Below are 21,466 nucleotides of genomic sequence, written 5' to 3' on the forward strand. Positions count from 1 at the left end.
CACAGTAAATGTTTTTGTCAAGTTTTTTTAAAAAAAGTCAACACCAATAAATCAATTGCATTTCTATACACCAAGGATATATCAGCTGAAAGAGATATCAGGAAAACTATCCCCTATATAATAGCGTCAAAAAAAGAAAATAGGGGTTGGGGATATAGCTCAGTTGGTAGAGTGCTTCCCTCACAAGCACAAGGCCCTGGGTTCAATCCCCAGTACGGCCCGCCCCCCCCCAAAAAAAAAAGAAAGAAAGAAAGAACATATTTCGAAATCAACCTAACAAAAGAGGTAAAAGACCTCTATAGTGAAAACTATAGAACTCTAAAGAAAGAAATTGTAGAAGAACTCAGAAAATGGAAAGATCTCCCAACTTCCTGGATAGGCTAAATCAATATTATAAAAATGGCCATACTACCAAAAGCACTAAACAGATTTAATGCAATTCCTATTAAGATCCCAATGATATTCTTCACAGAAATAGAATAAGCAATCATGAAATTCATTTGGAAAAATAAGAGACCCAAAATAGCCAAAGCATACCTTAGGGTAAAAAGTGACACAGGAGGCATCATAATGCCAGATCTTAAATCACACTAAAGAGCTATAGTAACAAAAACAGCATGGTATTGGCACCAAAACAGACACGAAGACCATGGAACAGAAGAGAAGACACAGAGACACCCACATAAAGTTATCTCATCCTAGACAAAGGTGCCATGAACATACACTGGAGAAAAGAGAGCCTCATCAACAAATCGTGGTGGGAAACCTGAAAATCCATATGTAATAGAATGAAATTGAACCCCTATATCTCACCCTGCACAAAACTCACCTAGGAGTGGATGGAGGACCTAGGCATTAGACCAGAGATCCTGCACTTACTCTAAGAAAAAGTAGGCCAACTCTCTATCATGTCAGCTTAGGAACCAGATTCCTCGACAGGACTCCTAAAGTGCAAGAAGTAAAATCAAGAATCAATAAATGGGATGGCATCAAACTGGAAAGCTTCTTCACAGCAAAGGAAACAGTCAGGAACAAGTACAGAGATCCTACAGATTGGTAGAAAACCTTCACCACCAGTACCTCAGATCTAAGACCTTAATTTCCAGTATATAAAAAGAACTAACAAATAACCCAGTCACTGAATAACCCGATCAATAAATGGGCAAAAGAACTGAACAAATACTTCACAGAAGAAATACAAATGATCAAAAAATATATGGAGGTTGTTTGGTGTGTGGGCCTCTTGAGGGGCGTTCTCCGGAGGGCCGCTGGTGCAGGCCGCAGTGACAGGGCTGCTCGCCCCTGCGCACCCCTCTTCCCCGGTGCAGTGTCTGCTGGTGCCCTCTGTCCACGTCCTGCAAGCCCAACATGGCGCAGGACCCCGCGGATGGCCACCTGTGTGGAGGCGCTGCGCTGCGAGGGCGAGACTGACAAACACTGGCGCCACCACCGGGAGTTTTTGCTCCGCAACGCCGGGGACCTGGTCCCCAAGGGTGGCGCTGCCTCAGCTAACATGGACGAAGCTGCAGACGCCGAGAGCGGAACCCGCAATCGGCAGCTGCAGCAGCTCATCGCCTTTTCCATGGCCTGGGCAAACCACTTCTTCCTTGGGTGCCGGTACCCTCAAAAAATTATGGATAAAATTCTTAGTATGGCTGAAGGCATCAAAGTGACAGATGTTCCAATCCATACAGCAAGAGACGAACTGGTTGCCAAGAAGGGGTAGAAGAGCTATCCAAAAAAAAAAATCATAGAAGGAAAAAACAACTCTGCAATTGAGCGAGATCTTGCAAAAATTTCTGCCAAAACAGAACATACATCAGCTCAGCCAGAAAACAGTTCTACATGTTGGAGGTCATCTACCAAATCAGAGAGTAGTGGGAACTCCACTTGCAGCTCTGGCATCTCTGGTCAGAATAGCTCTAACAACAGCAGGATCTGGAAAAGCTTCGGAATCAGAAGCTCCAGATAAGCATGGTTCTGCATCATTTGTTTCTTTTTTGAAATCCAGTGTGGATAGTCACGTGACCCAGTCCACTGATTCCAGACAACAAAGTGGCTCACTTAAAAAGAGTGGTTTGGAAGGTTCTTCAGTCTCTGTTTCTCAGAGCAGCTCAGAAGTAGAGTTGCCATTATTGTCTTCTAAACCTAGTTTAGAGACAGCTTCAAGTGGGTTAACCTCCAAAACTAGAGGCAAGTGTTTCATCATCAGTTTCTAAAAACAGTTCCTCATCAGACACATCATTACTAACTCCCAAGAGCAGCTCAACAAATACATCACTGCTAACTTCCAAAAGCACTTCCCAGGTAGCTGCATCACTGTTAGCTTCCAAGAGCAGCTCCCAGACCAGTGGATCTATGGTTTCCAAAAGCAATCCCTTAGCAAGTGTGTCCCAGCTAGCTTCTAAGAGTAGTTCTCAGAGTAGCACCTCACAGTTGCCTTCTAAGAGTACTTCACAGTCAAGTGAGAGTTCTGTCAAGTTCTCTTGTTGCAAATTAACCAATGAAGATATGAAACAGAAGCAACCTTTCTTCAATAGACTGTATAAAACAGTGGCATGGAAATTAGTAGCTGTTGGTGGCTTTAGTCCCAATGTGAATCAGCAGCTATTGAGGCTCTGAAAGCAACACTGGATGTATTTTTTGTTCCACTAAAAGAACTGGCAAATCTGCCTCAAAATAAGAGCTCTCAAGAAAGTATTGTATGCGAATTGAGGTGCAAGTCAGTATACTTGGGCACTGACTGTGGAAAAAGCAAAGAAAATGTGAAAGCAGTTGCATCAAGAGAAGCATTGAAGTTATTTCTTAAGAAAAAAGTAGTGGTAAAAATATGTAAAAGGAAATACAGAGGCAGTGAGATAGAAGATCTAGTACTCCTTGATGAAGAATCAAGACCTGTAAACTTACTGCCAGCATTAAAATATCCTCAAGAATTGCTATAATCTGTATGTCCAAAATATCACTGCATACAGTATCTGGCATTTGAAGAGAAAACTGGCTTACTTTTTTGTACAATATAAAACACAGGCTTTCACAGATTTTGTATTGCTTTTTTCCAGTTTTGCAGAAAATTTACATTCTAATTCTCTTCACAAGTAGAAGTTGTAAATAATTTATGAATGACAGTACACATTAAAAAGGTATGCATCAACAGCATACCAGTATGCTGTTTTATTTGCTGCAAAAAATACTGTCTTCTATTTTTAATGATGTATTAGGTACGATGTGTAGTTCTGTAGAGTCTTAAAATTTTTGTACTACTTTAAATTTGGTGAAAATGTATTAAGTTGTCTACCATGCTTTTTTTTTTTAAGCTGAATAAATCACATCAAAGAAAAGGGGACCACAGTATTTGAATGTCTGAAAGTCTGTGAAACTTAAGGTTTTAAGAATGTTGCCCATAGTTTTGAACATGTCTGTAAAAGAATAAAGAAAAAATAGTTGCCTCAGACTATTTTTATGAGAAGTTGTAAGCATTTTTTAGATATAAAGCAGTATACTGTACTTATTGTTATTTTATTCTGAAGTTGTTTAAAATTCACCATGATTTTGACCGCTGCTGGTTCTTTAAGCGGGTTAATTTATGTTTTGAGGTAAAATACAATTTACACTTTTTCTTAAAGACATAAATGTGGGTTTCTATATTAAGCATATTTTGTGACTACTATTAACAGATTGATTTGTTTTAGATATTAAATGCTTTAAGCTATTTTACCTTTTCAAAAAAAATATGGAAAAATGTTCAACATCTCTAGCAATTAGAGAAATGCAAATTAAAACTACACTGAGATTCCATCTCACTCCAGTCAGAATGGCAATTATTAAGACTATAAGTAGCAATAAATGTTGGTGAGGATGTGGAAAGAAAGGTACTCTCATACATTGTTTGTGGAACTGCAAATTGATGCAACCACTATGGAAAGCAGTATCCAGATTCCTTAGAGAACTTGGAATGGAACCTTCATTTGACCCAATTATCCCACTTCTTGGCATATACCCAAAGGACTTAAAAACAACATACTATAGTGACGCATCCACATCCATGTTTATAGCAGCTCAGTTCACAATTGCCAAGCTATGGAAACAACCTAGATGTCCTTCAACAGATAAAGGGATAATGAAAATGTGGTATACATACATAATAGAATATTACTCAGCCATAAAAAAGCATGAAATTATGGCATTTGCTGGTAAATGGATAGAACTGGAGAATATCATGCAGTGAAATAAACCAATCCTCCAAAACCAAAGACTGAATGTTCTCTCTGTATTGTGGATGCTAACCCATAACAAGGGAGATTGGGGAGGGGAATAATAGAAATTCATTGGATTAGACAAAGAGCAACAAAGGGAAGTGAAGGGGGAGAGTAATAGAAAAGATAGTAGAATTAATTGTCATAACTTTTCTAGCCTTGTGTTCGTGTACACAAACAGGGTAACTCCATATCATGTACAACCATAAGAGTGGTATCCTAAACAGAAAAAGTTATACTGTATGTATGTATAATCTGCCAAAATACATTGTCATGTGTAACCAAAAAGAACAAATAAAAAAAATTATTGGACATAAAAGAAAGATCTTTTGAGGCAGGGTGCAGTGTCTCATACCTGTAATCCCAATGACTCAGGAGGCTGAGGCAGGAGAATCTTAAGTTCAAGGCCAACTTAAGCAACTTAGTGAGACCCTGTCTAAAAAATAAAAAAGAACTGGGATGTAACTCAGTGATTAAGTGCCCCTAGGTTCAGTCCTGGTACCAAAAAAAAAAAAAGATCTTTTTAGCAACTGACAAGAAAAACAAGTGACTTATAAGGGAAAGATTATTAACTTATAATCAAACTTAAACAGGAAAGTTTAGGAAGTTTGTGCCAAAGGAAAAATGGGTTGACATTTTTTTAAACGTTTTGTTTTCAGATCATTTTTTTCCCCAGATAATTTCAAACTTAGGGAAAAATAAAGTACATAAGTTCTATATGCCTTTTACTCAGATTCACCAAGTTTTAACATTTTTGCTATGTTCAATTTTATCATTTTCTCAGTTCTTTTTTGTGGTGCAAATATTAGCTATTAATATTGTTTTTTAAAATATTGTTTTTCTAATATTGCCTTATAATCAAACATAATAATGGGATTCATTATGCCATATTCATACATGCACATAAAAATATTAGTAATACCAGGAATGGTATAGTTTCAAATTTTAAAATCTTACTAGATTTATTTTCCTGAGCCTGTAATTTATGGAGTAAATTTAGGTATTTTAGGGAAATTAGTGTTGGGAGCTTAGATAAAGTATTTAGGATGGAAACTAAATAAAGGAATTGACATACATTCTTGTTTATACTTTAGGTGGGAGACCTACCTGATGCAGATATTAAACCTCCAGAAAATGTACTGTTTGTATGTAAATTGAATCCTGTGACCACAGATGAGGATCTGGAAATAATATTCTCAAGATTTGGGCCAATAAGAAGGTAAATCCTGGAATTAATAAAAGAGAAATTTGGAAATATCTAGGTATGGGTGGTTTTCTAATGACATATTTTTGGTGAGTCTATGAACTGTAGTTGAATTTTATGCTGGTGAATTTTTACAAGTGAGTGTTTGAACAGTAGAAAAGAATATGTACAGAAAAAATATTTGAATGGTACTTCTACTCCTGGCACAAAAAGTTTAAAGCAGGAAATGAAGGGCTGGGGTTGTGGCTCAGTGGTAGAGCGCTTGCCTAGCATAAAACAAAACAATACAAAAAAACAACCAACAACAAATGATTGTGTCCATCTAATCTACAACTAAAAATAAAAAGGGAAATGAGTAGGATGATGTAGGTCTATTTCTCTAAATTTTCAACAGTCCTATTTAATATTTAAAATATTTATTTCATTTAACTCCTAAGATTACTGGCAATCTGTTTCAAACTTTATTTAAATTTAAATTTTTCCAAATTTTTTTCTTTTGATTTATTGTCCTTGCATTACTAATGCAAAACTCTATAAAGGCAGTATTTTTGTGAGAAAGATGACTACTTTGTAATTGATTAGAATGTATTATTTTACTATTTTCTTCTATATTTTTCAAGTGAGATTTATGGTACATGAGAAAGTGTAGGGAACATTCCTCAAGCTGACACCATGGTCTAAGTAAGCCAAACATTCTGGACAGAGAAACTGAGGTAATTGTAAATACTCGCCATGGAATGAAGGTCTTTGCAGCTGCTGAGGCTGATTTAGAAGCTGAGGGAAGGCCTCGCTTATCAATCATCCCAGCAAGCTGTGATGTGAGCTCACCTGTGCTGCCTTGCCTCATGCTGTACGCAGGAGCTTACCATCCCCCAGTCCTTTGTCTCAGACCTGTTGCTGGGCAGAATTACTTAGGCATACCTGGTTTGTTTACATTACCTCAACATATAGTTCACCTATAGGCTGTATGCTTTAACAAGCGTGTTAACCTGATTGGGTAATGTGCCTATATATGTCTTATACAATCCTAAGTAAAATTGGATCGGTGCCTTCAGAGCCCGGTCTCTGATGTCGGCATGCACTAGGTAGGCATCATACATCCTCACCCTCAGCGGACCCCCGTGTCCAAACATCTACAAGAAAGAGACAGTCAGGTGCTTTCAACTTCAGCTTACTGGCCATTTCACTTGTTGTACAATAGATTATTTCCATGTAATGGCTACACTTATAATGTTAAATTTGACCTTGATTGATATTAAAATACCAAAGTGTAGACTTGCTTAAACATTTGTATATGTATGCATGTATATACATTGTTTTTACAGACTTTCTTAGCATTTTATATATTATAATTCATCTTTGTAAATTAAAAACTTTTGATAGCAGTTTATTTTTATTAAAGGAAAATTAAATATTTTTGTTTTATTCTTTTAATGCTTAGGGAATTTAGGACTGTAGGGTCTTTAGAGTAAAATTTTGATAATTTGTTACTGGGTTAGTGAAATATTTTTTTATAAAAAGAATTGTTATTCAAGAAATCTGGAGAAATATGGAGGGAGTTTAACTTGTCCTTTATTTTCAGTACTGGGGATTGAACCAGGGGCATTCCACCACTAAGCTACCTCTCAGTTCTTTTTATTTTTTATTTTGAGATAGAGTCACTGAGTTGCCCAGAATGACCTGGAACTTCTGATCCTCCTGCCTCAGCCTCCTGAGTCACTTGGATTACAGACATTCATGACAGTGCCTGGCTTAATTTTGTCTTTCAATAACTGTCTTATTATGTTCTTTAGTTCTGAAGACTAAGAATGTATACTGTCCTTTAAAAAAAAAAAAAAAAAGACACTTTTAAAAATTTTCTTTCAGTTGTGAAGTTATTCGGGATTGGAAGACAGGAGAGTCCCTCTGCTATGCTTTTATTGAATTTGAAAAGGTATGTCATTTACAGAAATATTAGTTTCGGTGTTTATTTAATATGTTTTACTTTTGGTTTTTTGGTTTTGTATTGGAGATTGAACCCAGGGGCCCTCAACTGCTGAGCTACATCCCCAGCTCTTCTTATTTTGAGGCAATATCTTGCTAAATCGCCCAGGTTGACCTCAAACTTGAGATCCCCCTGCCTCAGTTTCCTGAGATGCTTGGATTATAGGTGTGCACCACCATGCCCAGCTCATAGATTTGTTTTGCCTAATTTTAAATTTGATATAAATGGAAACACAATGTGTTCATTTGTATCTTGATTCTTAAATTTATTTATTTATTTAGGTACTGGGAATTTCATGAACTGAAGGCCTTATATACTGAGATATATACCCCGTCCTTTTTATTTTATTTATACCAAGTCTTATTAGCTGAGGGTCTAGCTAAATAGCTGAGGCTGACCTCAAACATGGGATACTCTGGACTTAACTTGAGTTGGGAGCATTACAGGTTTGTGTTGTCATGTCTTGCTTCTTCTGCTAGTATTATATTTATAAGATTACTTTTGAAGTTAATTTTTATTGACATAGTATTTCATTGTAAGTATATCAAACAGTTTAGACTTCTATTCTGCTGTTAATAAATACTTAGGCTCTTTCCAATTTTTGACTACTCTGTGTGATGCTATTAGAAAGTAAGTTTTGTGCTGGGCATGGTAGCGCCTGCCTATAATCCCAAAGACTGAGGAAACTGAGACAGGAAGATTCCAAGTTTGAGGCCAGCCTCAGCAATTTAACGAAGCTCTTAGCAACTTAGCAAAACCCCCTTCTTAAAATAAAAAATGATGATAATAATAATAAAAAAAAAGGGGGGCTGGGGATGTGACTCAGTGGCAAAGTGCCCCTGGCTTTAATCCCTAGTACCAATAAATGAATGAATTAATTTTTTATTAAAAAAGAGCTGGGGATGTGGCTCTGTGGTTACGCACCCCTGGGTTCAATTTCTAATACCAAAAAAAAAAAAAAAAGTCAGAAAAGTAAGTTTTGTTGTTTTGCTTAATCTGTTGTCTTTATTTATTTTTTAAAATCATTTCTAGAAACATACCTTCTGATATATGTATGTATATATTTCTGCAAAATGTATATCTAGGTGTGAATTGCTGGGTCCTAGGGCAGATGCAGCTTTAACAGACAGTTCCAATTAATTTTCCAAGGTGGTTTTATTAATTTTCACTTCCACTGGTAGTGTACGGGACTCCATGTTGCTCCATATCTTGACCAACCCTTATATGGTCAGTCTTTTAAATTTTATCTATTCTGAAAGATATGTAGTAGTATCTTATTGTGGTTTATTTTACATTTCCATCGTTGAGTCACTTTTTCAAAAGTTTATTATCATTCAAATGTACTTTCTTTTATTGTTGACAGTGGTTCTGGGGGTTGAACCTAGGGTCTAATGCATGCTGGGCTAGTGGTCTACCCCTGAGCCCAATTTGTTTATTCTTACACTACTGTTATATTGCTGTTACATTGTGTTAATCACTATAGCTTTTTGATATCTTGTAGTGTGGGTTCTTAAACTTTGTTGTTCTTGAAGGTTGTCTTGACTATTTTGTTTTTTACACTTCTAAATTTATTTTTCAATCAGTTTCTCAATTTTGAAGACATTTCTCTTTTTCATTGTTGTCGAAAGGCACTAGTGTGCCTTTCTTCCATTCCACAGGGAAGGCAGCAGGGCAGAAAATCCCCCAGTGGAGGCCGGAGGATTGAATTTAGGGCTTTGCCCAAGCTAAGCATACATTCTACCACTGAGCTACACCCTCAAGAGATTCTTAACTCTTTTTTAGATATAAGACAGTTGAGTATTTGCAAATACTATCCTGAAAAAAATTACCTGAGAAACTCTCTTTGGAAAATGGCACAGTGTAAATAATCACTGCCCAAGTGTAAATAATCAGATTAATCAGCAATAACATTGATTGCCTACCTTGTCTAGATGTTTGTTTTGTGGTGCCAGGGAGTGAACCCAGGGCCTTACCCATTGTAGTCAAACACTGTATCCACTGAGCTACATCCCCTTTTTATTTTTTTGAGACAGGGTCTTGCCCTATTGCCCAGATTGGCCTTGAACATGTAATCCTCTTGTTTCAGCTTCCCAAGTCTCTGGGATTACTGATGTGCACTGCTGCGCTGATTTTAAAAGCACTGGCCATGCTTCTAAATTTAGAATTTTTTGAGATTTTGAAAGGTACAGTGTGTGTGGATATACTCAGATACACATTACATCTGTGGCTTATGTAATACCCCTGTGGGCCAGCATTCCATAATCTATCAGAAAAATATTTCTGCAGTAAAACAAACGAATATTCATACTAAGAATTTTAAAAAGGCCATTGACCTCTCATAAGATCATATATCGCTGTCCAGTTACTTTTTTTTTTTAATATTTTTTTAGTTGGCAATGGACCTTTATTTTATTTACTTATTTGTTTATATGTGGTGCTGAGAATCGAACCCAGTGCCTCGCACATGCTAGGCAAGCACTCTGCCACTGAGCCACAACCCCAGCACTGTCCAGTTACTTTTAATAACAAATTTGTGAAAACAACTTGTACTTTTCAGGATACAGTATTTTGGGGTCTTAAGTAAAAAGGAGCGTGAACTTGTATAGGTAAGTATATCTATGTCCACTATAGTCAGACTGTCTTGATTGGAACTCTTGGCTTTGACCCTTGCCAACTGTGTAACCTTTAACAGTTTCAATATCTCTCTAAAATTCTTTTAGTACCACACAGGATTGTTACCAGAGTTAATTGAGATAAATAACAGATGCAAAACATTTAACAATATCTGGTGTAAGAAGTTTTCAAATATTAAGTTCAATAACAATAAATTTTATATATTTTCAGTATTTATTCTTGTTACAGAAATTTTTTCTATAAAGATTTGTGCTTTTTTTTTTTTTTAATTACTATAGGAAGAAGATTGTGAGAAAGCATTCTTCAAAATGGATAATGTACTTATCGATGACCGAAGAATACATGTGGATTTTAGCCAGTCTGTTGCAAAGGTTAAATGGAAAGGAAAAGGTGTATTGATTTATCTTCCTTTTTTCTGTTCTGCCTTGTATGCTTCCATATATAGCCTTTGACTTGGTACTGTTAATTAGAAGAAATGTTATTTGACATAACCTTTGCCATTATTTTATTTTATACATCGGCTATTTATTTTATACATCTAGAATCTAAGGTAAAGGTGTGTATATGAAACTAATGAAAAATATGTGTATTTTCTCTGTTTACCTATATTATAAATTACTTATAGTTAGCCACTATAGACTTGATATGTCTCCAAAGTAACTTTGATTTTAAGGTGGTTTGGGTCTTTTAGATGAAAAACTCTTTTTAAGAAATTTCCTTAAGTGTGTTTTAATTGTCATATAGTAAAAAATTGAGATTCATGAAAAGGTGTAGAATAAAAAAAAAAACTCTTCTACTCCTGTTTCTTATGTACCTAGTTTCTTTTCCAGAAATAACCACTCTTACCTGTTTATTCTCTTTTGTTTTGTTTTTCGATACCAGGGTTTGAACCCAGATGCACTTTACTTCTGAGCTACATCCCTAATCCTTTCTTTTTTAAAAATAATATTTTAGTTGTTGATGGACCTTTATTTTTTATGTATTAATATGTGGTACTGAGAATCAAACCCAGTACCTCACACATGCTAGGAATGCGCTCTACCACTGAGCCACAACCCCAGCCCCTTACTTTTTATTTTGAGATAGGGTCTTGCTAATTTGTTGAGGGCCTGGCTACAGCCGGCCTTGAATTTAAGATCCTCCTGCGTCAGCTTCCTGAGTGCTTGGGATTATAGGCATGTGCCACAATTCCTGGCTATTACCTGCTTCTTATGTACCTTTCCATATACATTCTTTGAATACACGTGCATGTATGTCTATGTAGATATAGATATAGTCTTCTTTAAAAAAGGAAAACACCAACTATGTTGACTATACATTCTGTTTCTGTATCTCGTATTTTTCATTTAAAACATCTAAGAGATTGGTTCATATCAATACATAAAATGCCAGTTTTTTAATTTATTTTGGTACTATGGATTGCATCCAGGGGCACTAAACCACTGAACCACATCCCCGGGCTGTTTATGTTTTATTTTGAGACAGGGTCTGACTAAGTTGCTGAGGCTGGCTTAGAATTCACATACCTCCTGCCTCTACATCCCAAGTCGCTGGGATTACAGGTGTGTGCCACTGCACCTGGCCATTTCTCAAGATTTTAACGGAGTCTTTCTTTCTTTCTTTCTTTCTTCCTTTCTTTCTTTCTTTCTTTCTTTCTTTCTTTCTTTTTTATTAGAAAGAAATTTCTGTTTGGTAGTGAAGTGCTGAATTGTTAAGTAGATTGTGTTACCTTATGGGCATTCAGAGAGGGGAGAAATTGTTAGTCACTGGAGGAGGCAAGGAAGTCCCAGTGGAAGCCAAGATCTCTGTGGTAGGAGAGAGTGACTTGGTCTGGGGCCTGTCTACTCTTTGTTTCCTCCCATGAATGCTTCCCTAGTCCTAGAATACTTGACTCATCTGACAGTGCTCTCTCTTTTTAAGTGACTTGTGAAAACTGGTGAAGTACCAAAATGTTTTCACTTGTTATACTTATAGCTTTATGAACAATACATCACATGAGTATATTCAGTGATGAGGGCTGGGGTTGTGGCTCAGTGGTAGAGCCCTTGCCTAGCATGTGTGAGGCACTGGGTTCAATCCTCAGCACCACATAAAAAAAAAAATCAGTCAAATAAAGATTGTGTCCATCTACAACTAAAAATATATATACAAAAAAGATTTGTTTAAAAAAAGAAGAAGAGTGATAAACTGCTGGCCCAATGTGTTACAGTTCTGATCTAGTAGTATTACCAACTGGCTTCTTGTAGGACTTTTTTTCCACAAACTAATTTAATTTTGTCATTTTTTTAAAAATTACTTTTATATATATTTTTAATTGTCAATGCACCTTTATTTTATTCATTTATTGATATGTGATGCTGAGAATTAAACCCAGTGCCTCACACATGCTTGGCAAGTGCTCCACAACGGAGCCACAACTCCAACCCTAATTTTATCATCTTATCATTTGTTTCAAATGTATGAAACTAGTATTGACAATAATTTCACATTTTTAAAAATATTTTTTAATTGTAGATGATCTTTTATTTATTTATTTTTATGTGGTGCTGAGGATCAAACCCAGTGCCTCACACATGCTAGGCAAGCACTCTGCCACTGAGCCACAACCCCAGCCCCAATTTTACATTATTGATAAGAAATTTGAGACATAACCTTTTAATATAATTTACACAGAGTCACATACAGTGATGATTTAAAGACCTTAAATCTAGTTTGGATTTTTTTCTCTCAGTCCTGTTTTCTCCCAAACCAATACATTGAAGACATTACTCTCCTTTCCTAAGTTGTTTCAGTATAGTGTATTTACAAGATAACTTCACATGAATTTCTTCATTCTGTTTTCTAAAATAAAATGTCTCACATGGGAGAAAGATGCTTTGGATTCACGGATGCCATCATAAGCATAGTTTATTATTAGTCTCTTAATTCTGAGATAATTTTGAATATATATAATTGATTCACATTTTAAAAATTGAATATGTGTTCTTCACAGTGCTAAATAAGTTCCCTTTACAGTTTTATTCAGTGATTTAACTAGCATTTTGAAATATTGGTATTATTTTTAGTGTATAATGAAGAGAATGAGTTGGCAGAGAAGTAAAATATCTTACTTAGGACCTCCCACTAGAGTCAAGATTTGAATTTAGAACCTCTCACTTTAATCGGTTGCCCTTTATATACCATAATTGCTGCATCCATGCTGAAACTCCTCTAATGACAGGCACATGTTAAACCATTTTTTCAATGATAAAATTATAACTGTTTGTTACTGTTTTCATTTATTTTAACTCTTGTAGTCTATTTCACATTATAGGAAACAATGATGACCATTTTTATTTTCAGTCTCTGGAATCTACAAACTAGGTTCACCTTTATCTTTATACTTACTGTCCCCCTTCTTTTTTGGGGGGGATCTTGCTATGTTGCCCAGGCTGGCCTTGAACTTGTGATCCTCCTGCCTTAGCCTCCTGAGTAACTGGGATTATATTCATGTACCCCGTGCTCAGCTTTTACCCTCTCTTTTCTTTCCTGTTTCCCCTTCCTTAAAACTCTGACAATCAAGATGTGCAGTTTTTAGACTCAGTATTTCCAGTTTGCCTTTCTTGTCCTTGCCATCCAGAACCCTGCTCTAGGACGCATCCCACAAGAAGCACTTCCTCATGGTAGCTGATGGGGTAGAAAAGGCAGGCCAGGGCTGGAACATGGGTGAAGTCTGAATCCTCATTTGATAGGAGACTGGACTGGAGAGTAGTTGGATGTTAACAATAGTCTTATCCTGAAGGGATTATTGATTTCATTTCTGGCACTCAGGAGGAATAAAGGTGCCTGTAAGTGAAAATTCAAAGCAGGAGTGGTTCTCTATTGTGCTCATGCCAACGCTTTTTTTTATATCTCTTTAGTGAACTTCTATGCACATACCTACCTGGTGCTCTATTCGGAGACATATCAATGGTCTTTAACACCTTATTTCAAACTAATAAGTCCTTTAGATTTCAAACTCAAGCTCCATATCTTCAGTTTTCCCTTGGACTTATGCTCTCATGGGCTTAATGGATCTACTTGAACATTGCATTGTATGTCTCTTTTATTTGAAAGTTTGATGTAATATTCACATATATCATTAGGTGGCAGTATATGGCTATCTAGCAAAATCTGATTTCAGTTAAAATAATAATGGAGGTTAAATTACTATGATTTCTTTTGTTCTTTTCTTACCCTTTTTCTGTTTCCCAGTAGTCACCATTTATAAAATAGCTCTTAAAGTATAACTTGTATAAAAGAACTATCATTCTTAAGTAATTAGGTAACTTTTCTTATTAAACTCCTTTTATTTCCTTAATAAATAGGTGGGAAATACACCAAAAGTGATTTCAAGGAGTATGAAAAGGAACAGGATAAACCTTCGAATTTGGTTCTGAAAGATAAAGTAAAGCCCAAACAGGAGTATCCTTAATAAAAATCAGTTAACCAGGGCTGGGTCTGGGGCTCAGGGGCAGAGCGCTTGCCTAGCATGTGTGAGGCACTGGGTTCGTTCCTTAGCACTGCGTACAAAAATAAGCAAATAAAGGCATGCTATCCATCTACAACTACAAATTTTTTTTTAAAAGAATCAGTTAATCGATAACCTGTTATGTGTAGATTATTGTGTGAGTGCTATAAAATGTCATGAAGGCAAGTTTCTTGAATCCAAATGGTTTGTAAAAATATAACTTATCTTTTTTCAATATCTTACATATACTTTGCTTTTTCATTCTACTCTATTTAATGGAGAAAGTTAAGTTCAAAAGGAATCTTTAACCTAAATCTTTTTCTACTTATCATAGTTCCAAATGATCTTCAGGTAAGGTGTTAATTTTCTGTATATAATTGCAATTTTTAAAATTCCTCATAATCAGAAATTTCTTATTGCTAAGCTAAATCCTTTGTGCTAACCATTCTCTTTTGTTTAACTTCCTTACCTAGGAAACAAAATCCTATAGTTCTTTGTTAAGAGATTAGGTTGCTTCTTACTGCATATTACATTTTATTTTAGTAACATATATTTATTGAGCTCCTGTTGAATACAAGAGTTGACTTTTGGAGAACTGAAATCTACTAAGTTGACTACTTAATTCAGATTCTTTCAAGTTTTAGGTTGAGACAAGTAAAAAGCAGTGAAACATACTGTTCATATTATGTCATTTTAATTTGTTCACTGATTTTTTCCCTTTATAAATCCATCACTCTACACATTGCAAAGGTTATTTCTTTGATGAGTGTTTCTGGTAAATGATGTCTTTGTTTCCTTGTTTCTGTTGGTGTTTCAGGGATTCTCTTTTCCTGTGCTATGTAGACATGTCCAAATATTTTTTAAGGAGAGATGAATATCAGGTTGACCTTTATATGTTCGTTTTAAAATGTGTTGACTCTCTACGCAGTGCATAAAGCATTGTGAGGTGTTAGAGCCAGATAAACTCCGAAGGATGCTGACAAAATCAACATTAGGAGAAGCTTTCACAAGCAAACAGACCAACAAGCTGAGATTTAGCCTGAAAAGAGCAGCATTAGAGGACATATGACTGAAAGTCAAAATCATAAGAGAGATGGATGAAATACACTTGAGGTTTATCTGCCAAATCTTTCAAGTTGTTTATTTAGGCTACCCACTAATAACTGTAGCTAGAAGGAGGGGAGTGTGGAGGATAAACAAAAGGAAGCACAGTTGTAGAGTTTGAAGTAGAGGGAAGTCTCTTTTTCCTCATGGAGGCTGAAAAGAAGGAATGCATACCTTTAAAATGCTTAAAATTTTAAAATGTATTAGCTGGGTATAGTGGTGAACACCTCTAATCCCAGTGGCTCAGGAGGCTGAAGCAAGAGGATCATAAATTCAAAGACAGCCCTGGCACTTTTGTAAGGCCCTAAGCAACTAAACAAAATAAAAAAATAAAAAGGGTTGGGGTTGTGGCTCAGTGGGTAAGCACCCCTAGGTTCAAGAGAATAGATTACTAACAATTAAGAAAGGAAACTAGGCATATTTGAAAGTAAATCTCTAATCAGTACTGTTCCATAGAACTTTCTAGCCAGAGCATTGGTGCACGCCTGTAATCCCAGTGACTCAGGAGGCTAAGGCAGGAGGATCACAAGTTCAAAGCTAGCCTCAGCAACTTAGCAAGGCCCTAAGTGACTTAGTGAGAACTTGTCTCAAAATAAAAAATAAAAAGAGCTGGGGATGTAGCTGAGGGTAAAGCACCTCTGGATTTAATCCCCAGCACCAAAAAGGAACTTCCTATCTTGATGAAAATGTACTGTAACTCTATTATTTACTTTGGCAATTAACACGTATGTGGCTAGTGAGCTTGTAAGATGGACTAAAGAGCTGAATTTTAAATTTTGTTTAATTTGACTCATATAACTGCATATTTCTAGTATTGAACAAATGCAGCTTCTAGCCTTCTGAAGTTGATGATGTAGAAGACAGACATGTCCTGATAACCATTGTCAAATAATTGACAGACTTTTGAACAGGAAAGAGGAAATTCATGAATCTGACTCAGTAGATAATCTTTATGTTCTTGGTAGTTGATAGGTTTCATTTTAGTGAGACATTTATTTTCTCAGGCAGACTAGCAGAGAGGTGCACATACAGGACACAATCTTCTTACATTCCTTTTGTATATTAAGTGACCTTGTTACTTATGGCAACAGAAGGGAATTCAGAGGACTTCTGAATTTATGTATAGATAAGTTGTCTGAAATCAGTTAAAAGGCATGATGGGGATATATGTCTGGGTCTTGAGAGAGAGAGAAATTACTATAAATGTAGATTATTAATAAAAAGGACCAAAAATAGTAGAAAAGTTTAGCTCTCAGGGAAGAAATTAGAGAAAACAAGTCAGTGAATTCACAGATTTGCATTTTATACAAAGGATTTCGAAGGGATCTGACATTTAAAAGTGTTTGTTTTAGTGGTTAAGTGGAAGGTAGCAGTTAAGCAAGGAAGGAAGAGATAATATAAGTGTCTTAGTAGTTTAATGGGTAATCAACAAATATTTAATTAGAATCTGTTACATGCTCAGTTTGGCAATGAAAGGTTCTGTCCCTACCCACATGGAACTTGCATTTAATTGTTGGAGTATGGTGGGAGGGGTACTAACATAAAATAATTACCATTAATTTAATAGTCTAGAGCATTGCAAAGAAGTAAATTAATGGACTAGACATGGTGGCACATGCCTGTAATTTTAGCTACTCAAAAGTTTGAGGCAGTAGGATCAGTTGAGCTCATGAGTTCAAGACCAGCCTGGCCAATATAGCCAGATACCATTTTTTTTTTTTTAAAGTGCATTTGTATGATATGAGACTTAATATGGATTAGGGAAACCATCAAGTGACGTTCAAACTATGACTTGAATATAGGGGAGAGGATAGCTGAGTTGGTTGACTATTTAATTTTGCCTATAATTTAAGAAAGATAATATCTTTTTATGTGCATGTGATACTGGGGATTGCACCCAGGTCCTCATATATGCTAGGAAGCACTCTACCCCTGAACTACATTCCTCACCCCTTTTTATTTGGAGATGGGATCTCACTAACTTGCCCAGACCGGCCTCAAGCTTGGGATCCTCCTGCCTCAGCCTCCTGGGACACTAGGATTATAGACATATGCCACTGTGCCTGCCATAAAATAACATTTTTATTAGGCATCATTGCACTCCATTTTCTATTCTATGTTATATACACTCCATTTTCTATTCTGTGTCACATTTTAAAATGCTGGTCATAACCTATGATTTTTCACCCCATTGTTGGATTACAACCTTCAGTTTGAAGAACTGCTGCAAAGCATTTTGGAGCAAGGGAGCCCCATGTACTAAGCACACACTGGATGAAGTCATAGGCGAGAGCTGTTGGGTTTGTGTCTGAGAGAAGATCCAGAAGGCACTCTGGATGCGGTGCACCATAGTATAAAGGAGAAAAGAAGTTGGAGATAATGGAGTAATAAGGCTCATATGGGCTGACTAGCCATTTTTAGCCACGGGGGAAAGGTAGAAGGCATAGCGTTTCTATTTGATGTTATATAGACAGGAGACATCCTTGAGGAAAGCCTTGAGCTTTGACTTTGTGAAAACAGACATGAGACTTGTCCTTAAGGAAGTGTGTCTATTTACTCCAGTCCCACGCAGTTAAAATAGTTCCTGTGGTTTTGGCTTCCTCATAAGTTTTCTTTTGAAAACTGACATGTATCCCATGTCTGCCTGCCTCAAAATCCATTTTAGAAGTTGAGATTACTTTTAGGAGTGGTTGTAACAGTTGTATATTTTCTCCATTTTAAGACCTCATAGTTTAAACATTATTTTCTTTTTTTTTCCCCCCCCTGTGGATTGAATTCAGGGCTTCATCATAATTGGCAAGTGTATCCCATTGAGCTATACCCTAGCCCCATTATTAAAATTTTAGTAACGTATTTATGTGAACTTTAGGAAATATTCACTCAGTTCCCTCTCCCAGAAAAATGATGATTTTTATTTTTTTCTGGTACTGAGAATTGAACCCAAGGATGCTTTACCACTGAGCTACATCCCCAGCCCTCTTTATTTTTGTTATTTTGAGACAGGATCTTGCAAAGCCGTTGTAGGTTTCCCTGAATTGCTCATATTTGCTATTCTCCTGCCTCAGCCTCCTGAGTCGCTGGGATTATAAGTGCACCCTTTTGGCCAGTGATGCTTTTTATTTCTCCTTGTTCTTTTCAAGCCTTTTAATGAAGGCTTTTTATTAAGTCTTACATAGTTAAAATCACTGTATTGTATATGCAGGTTCTGATTTAAGCTTTTTTTACTTTTAGTTTTCATAAACATCTTTCCACATTTTTAGAGCATTTATCATTTATTAACAACTCTCTTTAGAACATATCACATTGAAGTACTATGATATATTTAATTTTTTTATGTTGCTGGGGATTGAACCAAGGACCCTGTGCATGCAAAGCAAGCACTCTACCAACTGAGCTATATTCCCATCCCTATTTATTTTTATTACTATTTTCCCACTCTGATATTAAAAATAATTCTAATATGTATATCTTTGTTATTTATCTTATTTTAATTTCTGTCAGTTCTTATTAGAATTTAAGCATGGTAATTGTTGATATACTTTGCTAAATTTCCTTCCATAGGATCAATCTAAAAGAAAAGTCATGAAAGTACCTGTTATCTTTTCTTTTGGGGCCAGGGCGGAGGAGAGAGGTAATAGGGATTGAACCCAGAGGCATTCTACCACTGAGCTACATCTCCAGCCCTTTTATTTATTATTTTGAGACAGGGTCTGACTAAGTTCCCTAGACTGACCTCAAACTTATTATTCTCCTGCTCAACCTCTCAAAGTACGGGATTTTATATAGCTTTTCTGGTATTTGGGTTCATAATGTCTTAATTTTTAATTTTTTCTAGTTAAAGATGAACCTTATTTTCTAAGTTTTAAGTTTTCATTATTAACAAGTGTATTTCCTTCTTTCTTTACTTTTTGAATTTTAATTTTTATTTTTTGATAATGGGGATTAAAAGCAAAGCCCAGGGTCACTTTAGTGGTGAGCTACATTCCAATTTTTAAATTTTTTTTTCTTTTTTTTTTTTTAGTTTTGAGACTAGGGCTCACTAACTTACTGAGGGCCTTACTTACTTGCTGAGGCTGACCTCGAACTTGAGATCTTCTTGCCTCAACTTTCTGAGTTGCTAGGATTACAGGCAACTGTGTCCATGTTTCCTTATTTCTTTTGCTAGTTGTATTTTCATTTGTGTACATTCTTTTTTATTTTCCCCTCCATATTTTAAACTTACTAATTGACTGTTAAGATTAGAGTTCTTTCCATTTCTTTTTATTATGTAATGAAAGAAAATTAATTAGTTTTATTTTAGACATGTACTCTATGATTCTGAGGTGCTATTTGCTTTTGCTTTTTTTTTTTTTTTAACACTTATATTATTTTAGCAATCAGGAACAAGTTCTGATTTAAGTCCAGTTGTTTGTTCCCCCAAACTTCACTGTTCCACAGATCACAATGTGAACTGTAGTTTGACTTGGTGTGGCTTCATTATGAACAGATTGACAGTGGACCACGTTGATTTGGAATTCACTGGAAGGCAACATTTCAGAAAATTCGTTGAAGGACTCTTGTCCTGAAACAGTGTTTCTATTCCATACCAGGGTGGCTGTGCCCATGTATAGGTGGGAGAAGCTGCTTGTCCACAGTGGTGTAACAGACATTGACAAACTCCTCAGCACTCTGCAGGTGTGATCCACATGGGTCTTAAAATCCACGGATGCCATCTCGGTCTGTGGAAGGTGGCCTCTGCAAGGGTGTTCCCTCTGACTTGGGGGAGCCTGGGGCTGTGCTCTGACATCCTAGTCTATAGCAACTTTCATACTGGCTCTCCCCTCAACCCTGCAGGCTGTGCTCCCTGGAGGGGCCTGCTGTTTGCTTTAAAAAGTTACATTTGGCCTTATAACCTCCTGTGTCTACCAGATTCTCATGTTTTGATGTTTTATCTGTCATTTCTCATATTTGCCCTTAACTAAATGCTGCAGTGCAAAATATGATCTTATACTAGATGAGCAGGCAGAAGACTCAAAATCAAGTCACTCACACACAAGTAAAAAACACAAGAAGAAAACGCGGCACTGCTCTGAAGAGAAGGAAGATGAGGACTACATGCCGATCAGAAATACTAACCAGGTACTTCAGATGTCCAGTCTTAGATTCAAAGAAATATTTTGTCCCTTTGTAAATGACATGTTAGTAGTATAATTTAGGAGGTGAGGGATAGTTCTGAACAGGGATAGGTATGTAGTTCCTAGCTTTAAAATTAGAATGGTTGCACAGGGGTAATGGACTTTTTCAAGAATATTTATTCTAAGTTATAAATGATTATTTTCAGAGTAATTTATGTCATACATTTCCACATTGTGAAACTAGGGCAATTTCCATCCCTGTGAGTTCTCTAAAACAAGTGTAACTGCTAAAAATGTGCTTGTCGGTTGTTACCTTAATTTGCCAACAGGGATTTCACATACAGAGCTTGCAGACCTGGAGGTTTTATGGCCTATAAAAAATTTATGACCTTCCATATTGTATATATGAAATAAAAACAGAACTTATAATTAACTTGATCATCCCAAAGTTCTTCTGAAGAGCAAATTTTCTAAAAGAATAATGAAAATTCCCTGAAGGAATTGATTATAAAAGATCATTTCTAATGTGAGGCTTTTTTCTCCATTAACTAAAAAGCAAATAACGTCCCAGCTCCTTGGTTTTGTTTTTTGTTTTTGGCACCAGGGATTGCACCCAGGGGTGCTCAACCACTGAGCCACATCCCAAGCCCTTTTTCTGTTTTATTTAGAGACAGGAGGATCACA

General features: G+C 36.2%; 2 protein-coding genes across 2 annotated transcripts in view; both read left to right on the forward strand.

Annotated features, from left to right (window-relative positions):
* The window catches only part of Ppil4 (peptidylprolyl isomerase like 4), a 44,972-nt gene that overhangs the window by 15,971 nt on the left and 7,535 nt on the right, over positions 1–21,466 (forward strand). The window contains exons 8-12 of the mRNA XM_047558438.1: positions 5,348–5,472; positions 7,324–7,390; positions 10,354–10,465; positions 14,422–14,518; positions 20,639–20,786. Coding sequence (XP_047414394.1) covers positions 5,348–5,472; positions 7,324–7,390; positions 10,354–10,465; positions 14,422–14,518; positions 20,639–20,786 — 549 coding nt within the window. The remainder of the gene's footprint in view (positions 1–5,347; positions 5,473–7,323; positions 7,391–10,353; positions 10,466–14,421; positions 14,519–20,638; positions 20,787–21,466) is intronic.
* On the forward strand, positions 1,217–1,726 carry LOC124988407 (CDKN2A-interacting protein-like). Its single transcript, XM_047557905.1, has one exon. The coding sequence runs from the start codon at positions 1,217–1,219 to the stop codon at positions 1,724–1,726; it is 510 nt and encodes a 169-aa protein (XP_047413861.1).

Source organism: Sciurus carolinensis, chromosome 7 (assembly GCF_902686445.1).
Source record: "Sciurus carolinensis chromosome 7, mSciCar1.2, whole genome shotgun sequence".
NCBI classification, from domain to species: Eukaryota; Metazoa; Chordata; class Mammalia; order Rodentia; family Sciuridae; genus Sciurus; species Sciurus carolinensis.

What these genes read in the sequence shown, in the direction of transcription:
- LOC124988407 (XM_047557905.1), top strand. Translation starts at nt 1,217, where the DNA reads ATGGAGGTTGTTTGGTGTGTGGGCCTCTTGAGGGGCGTTCTCCGGAGG.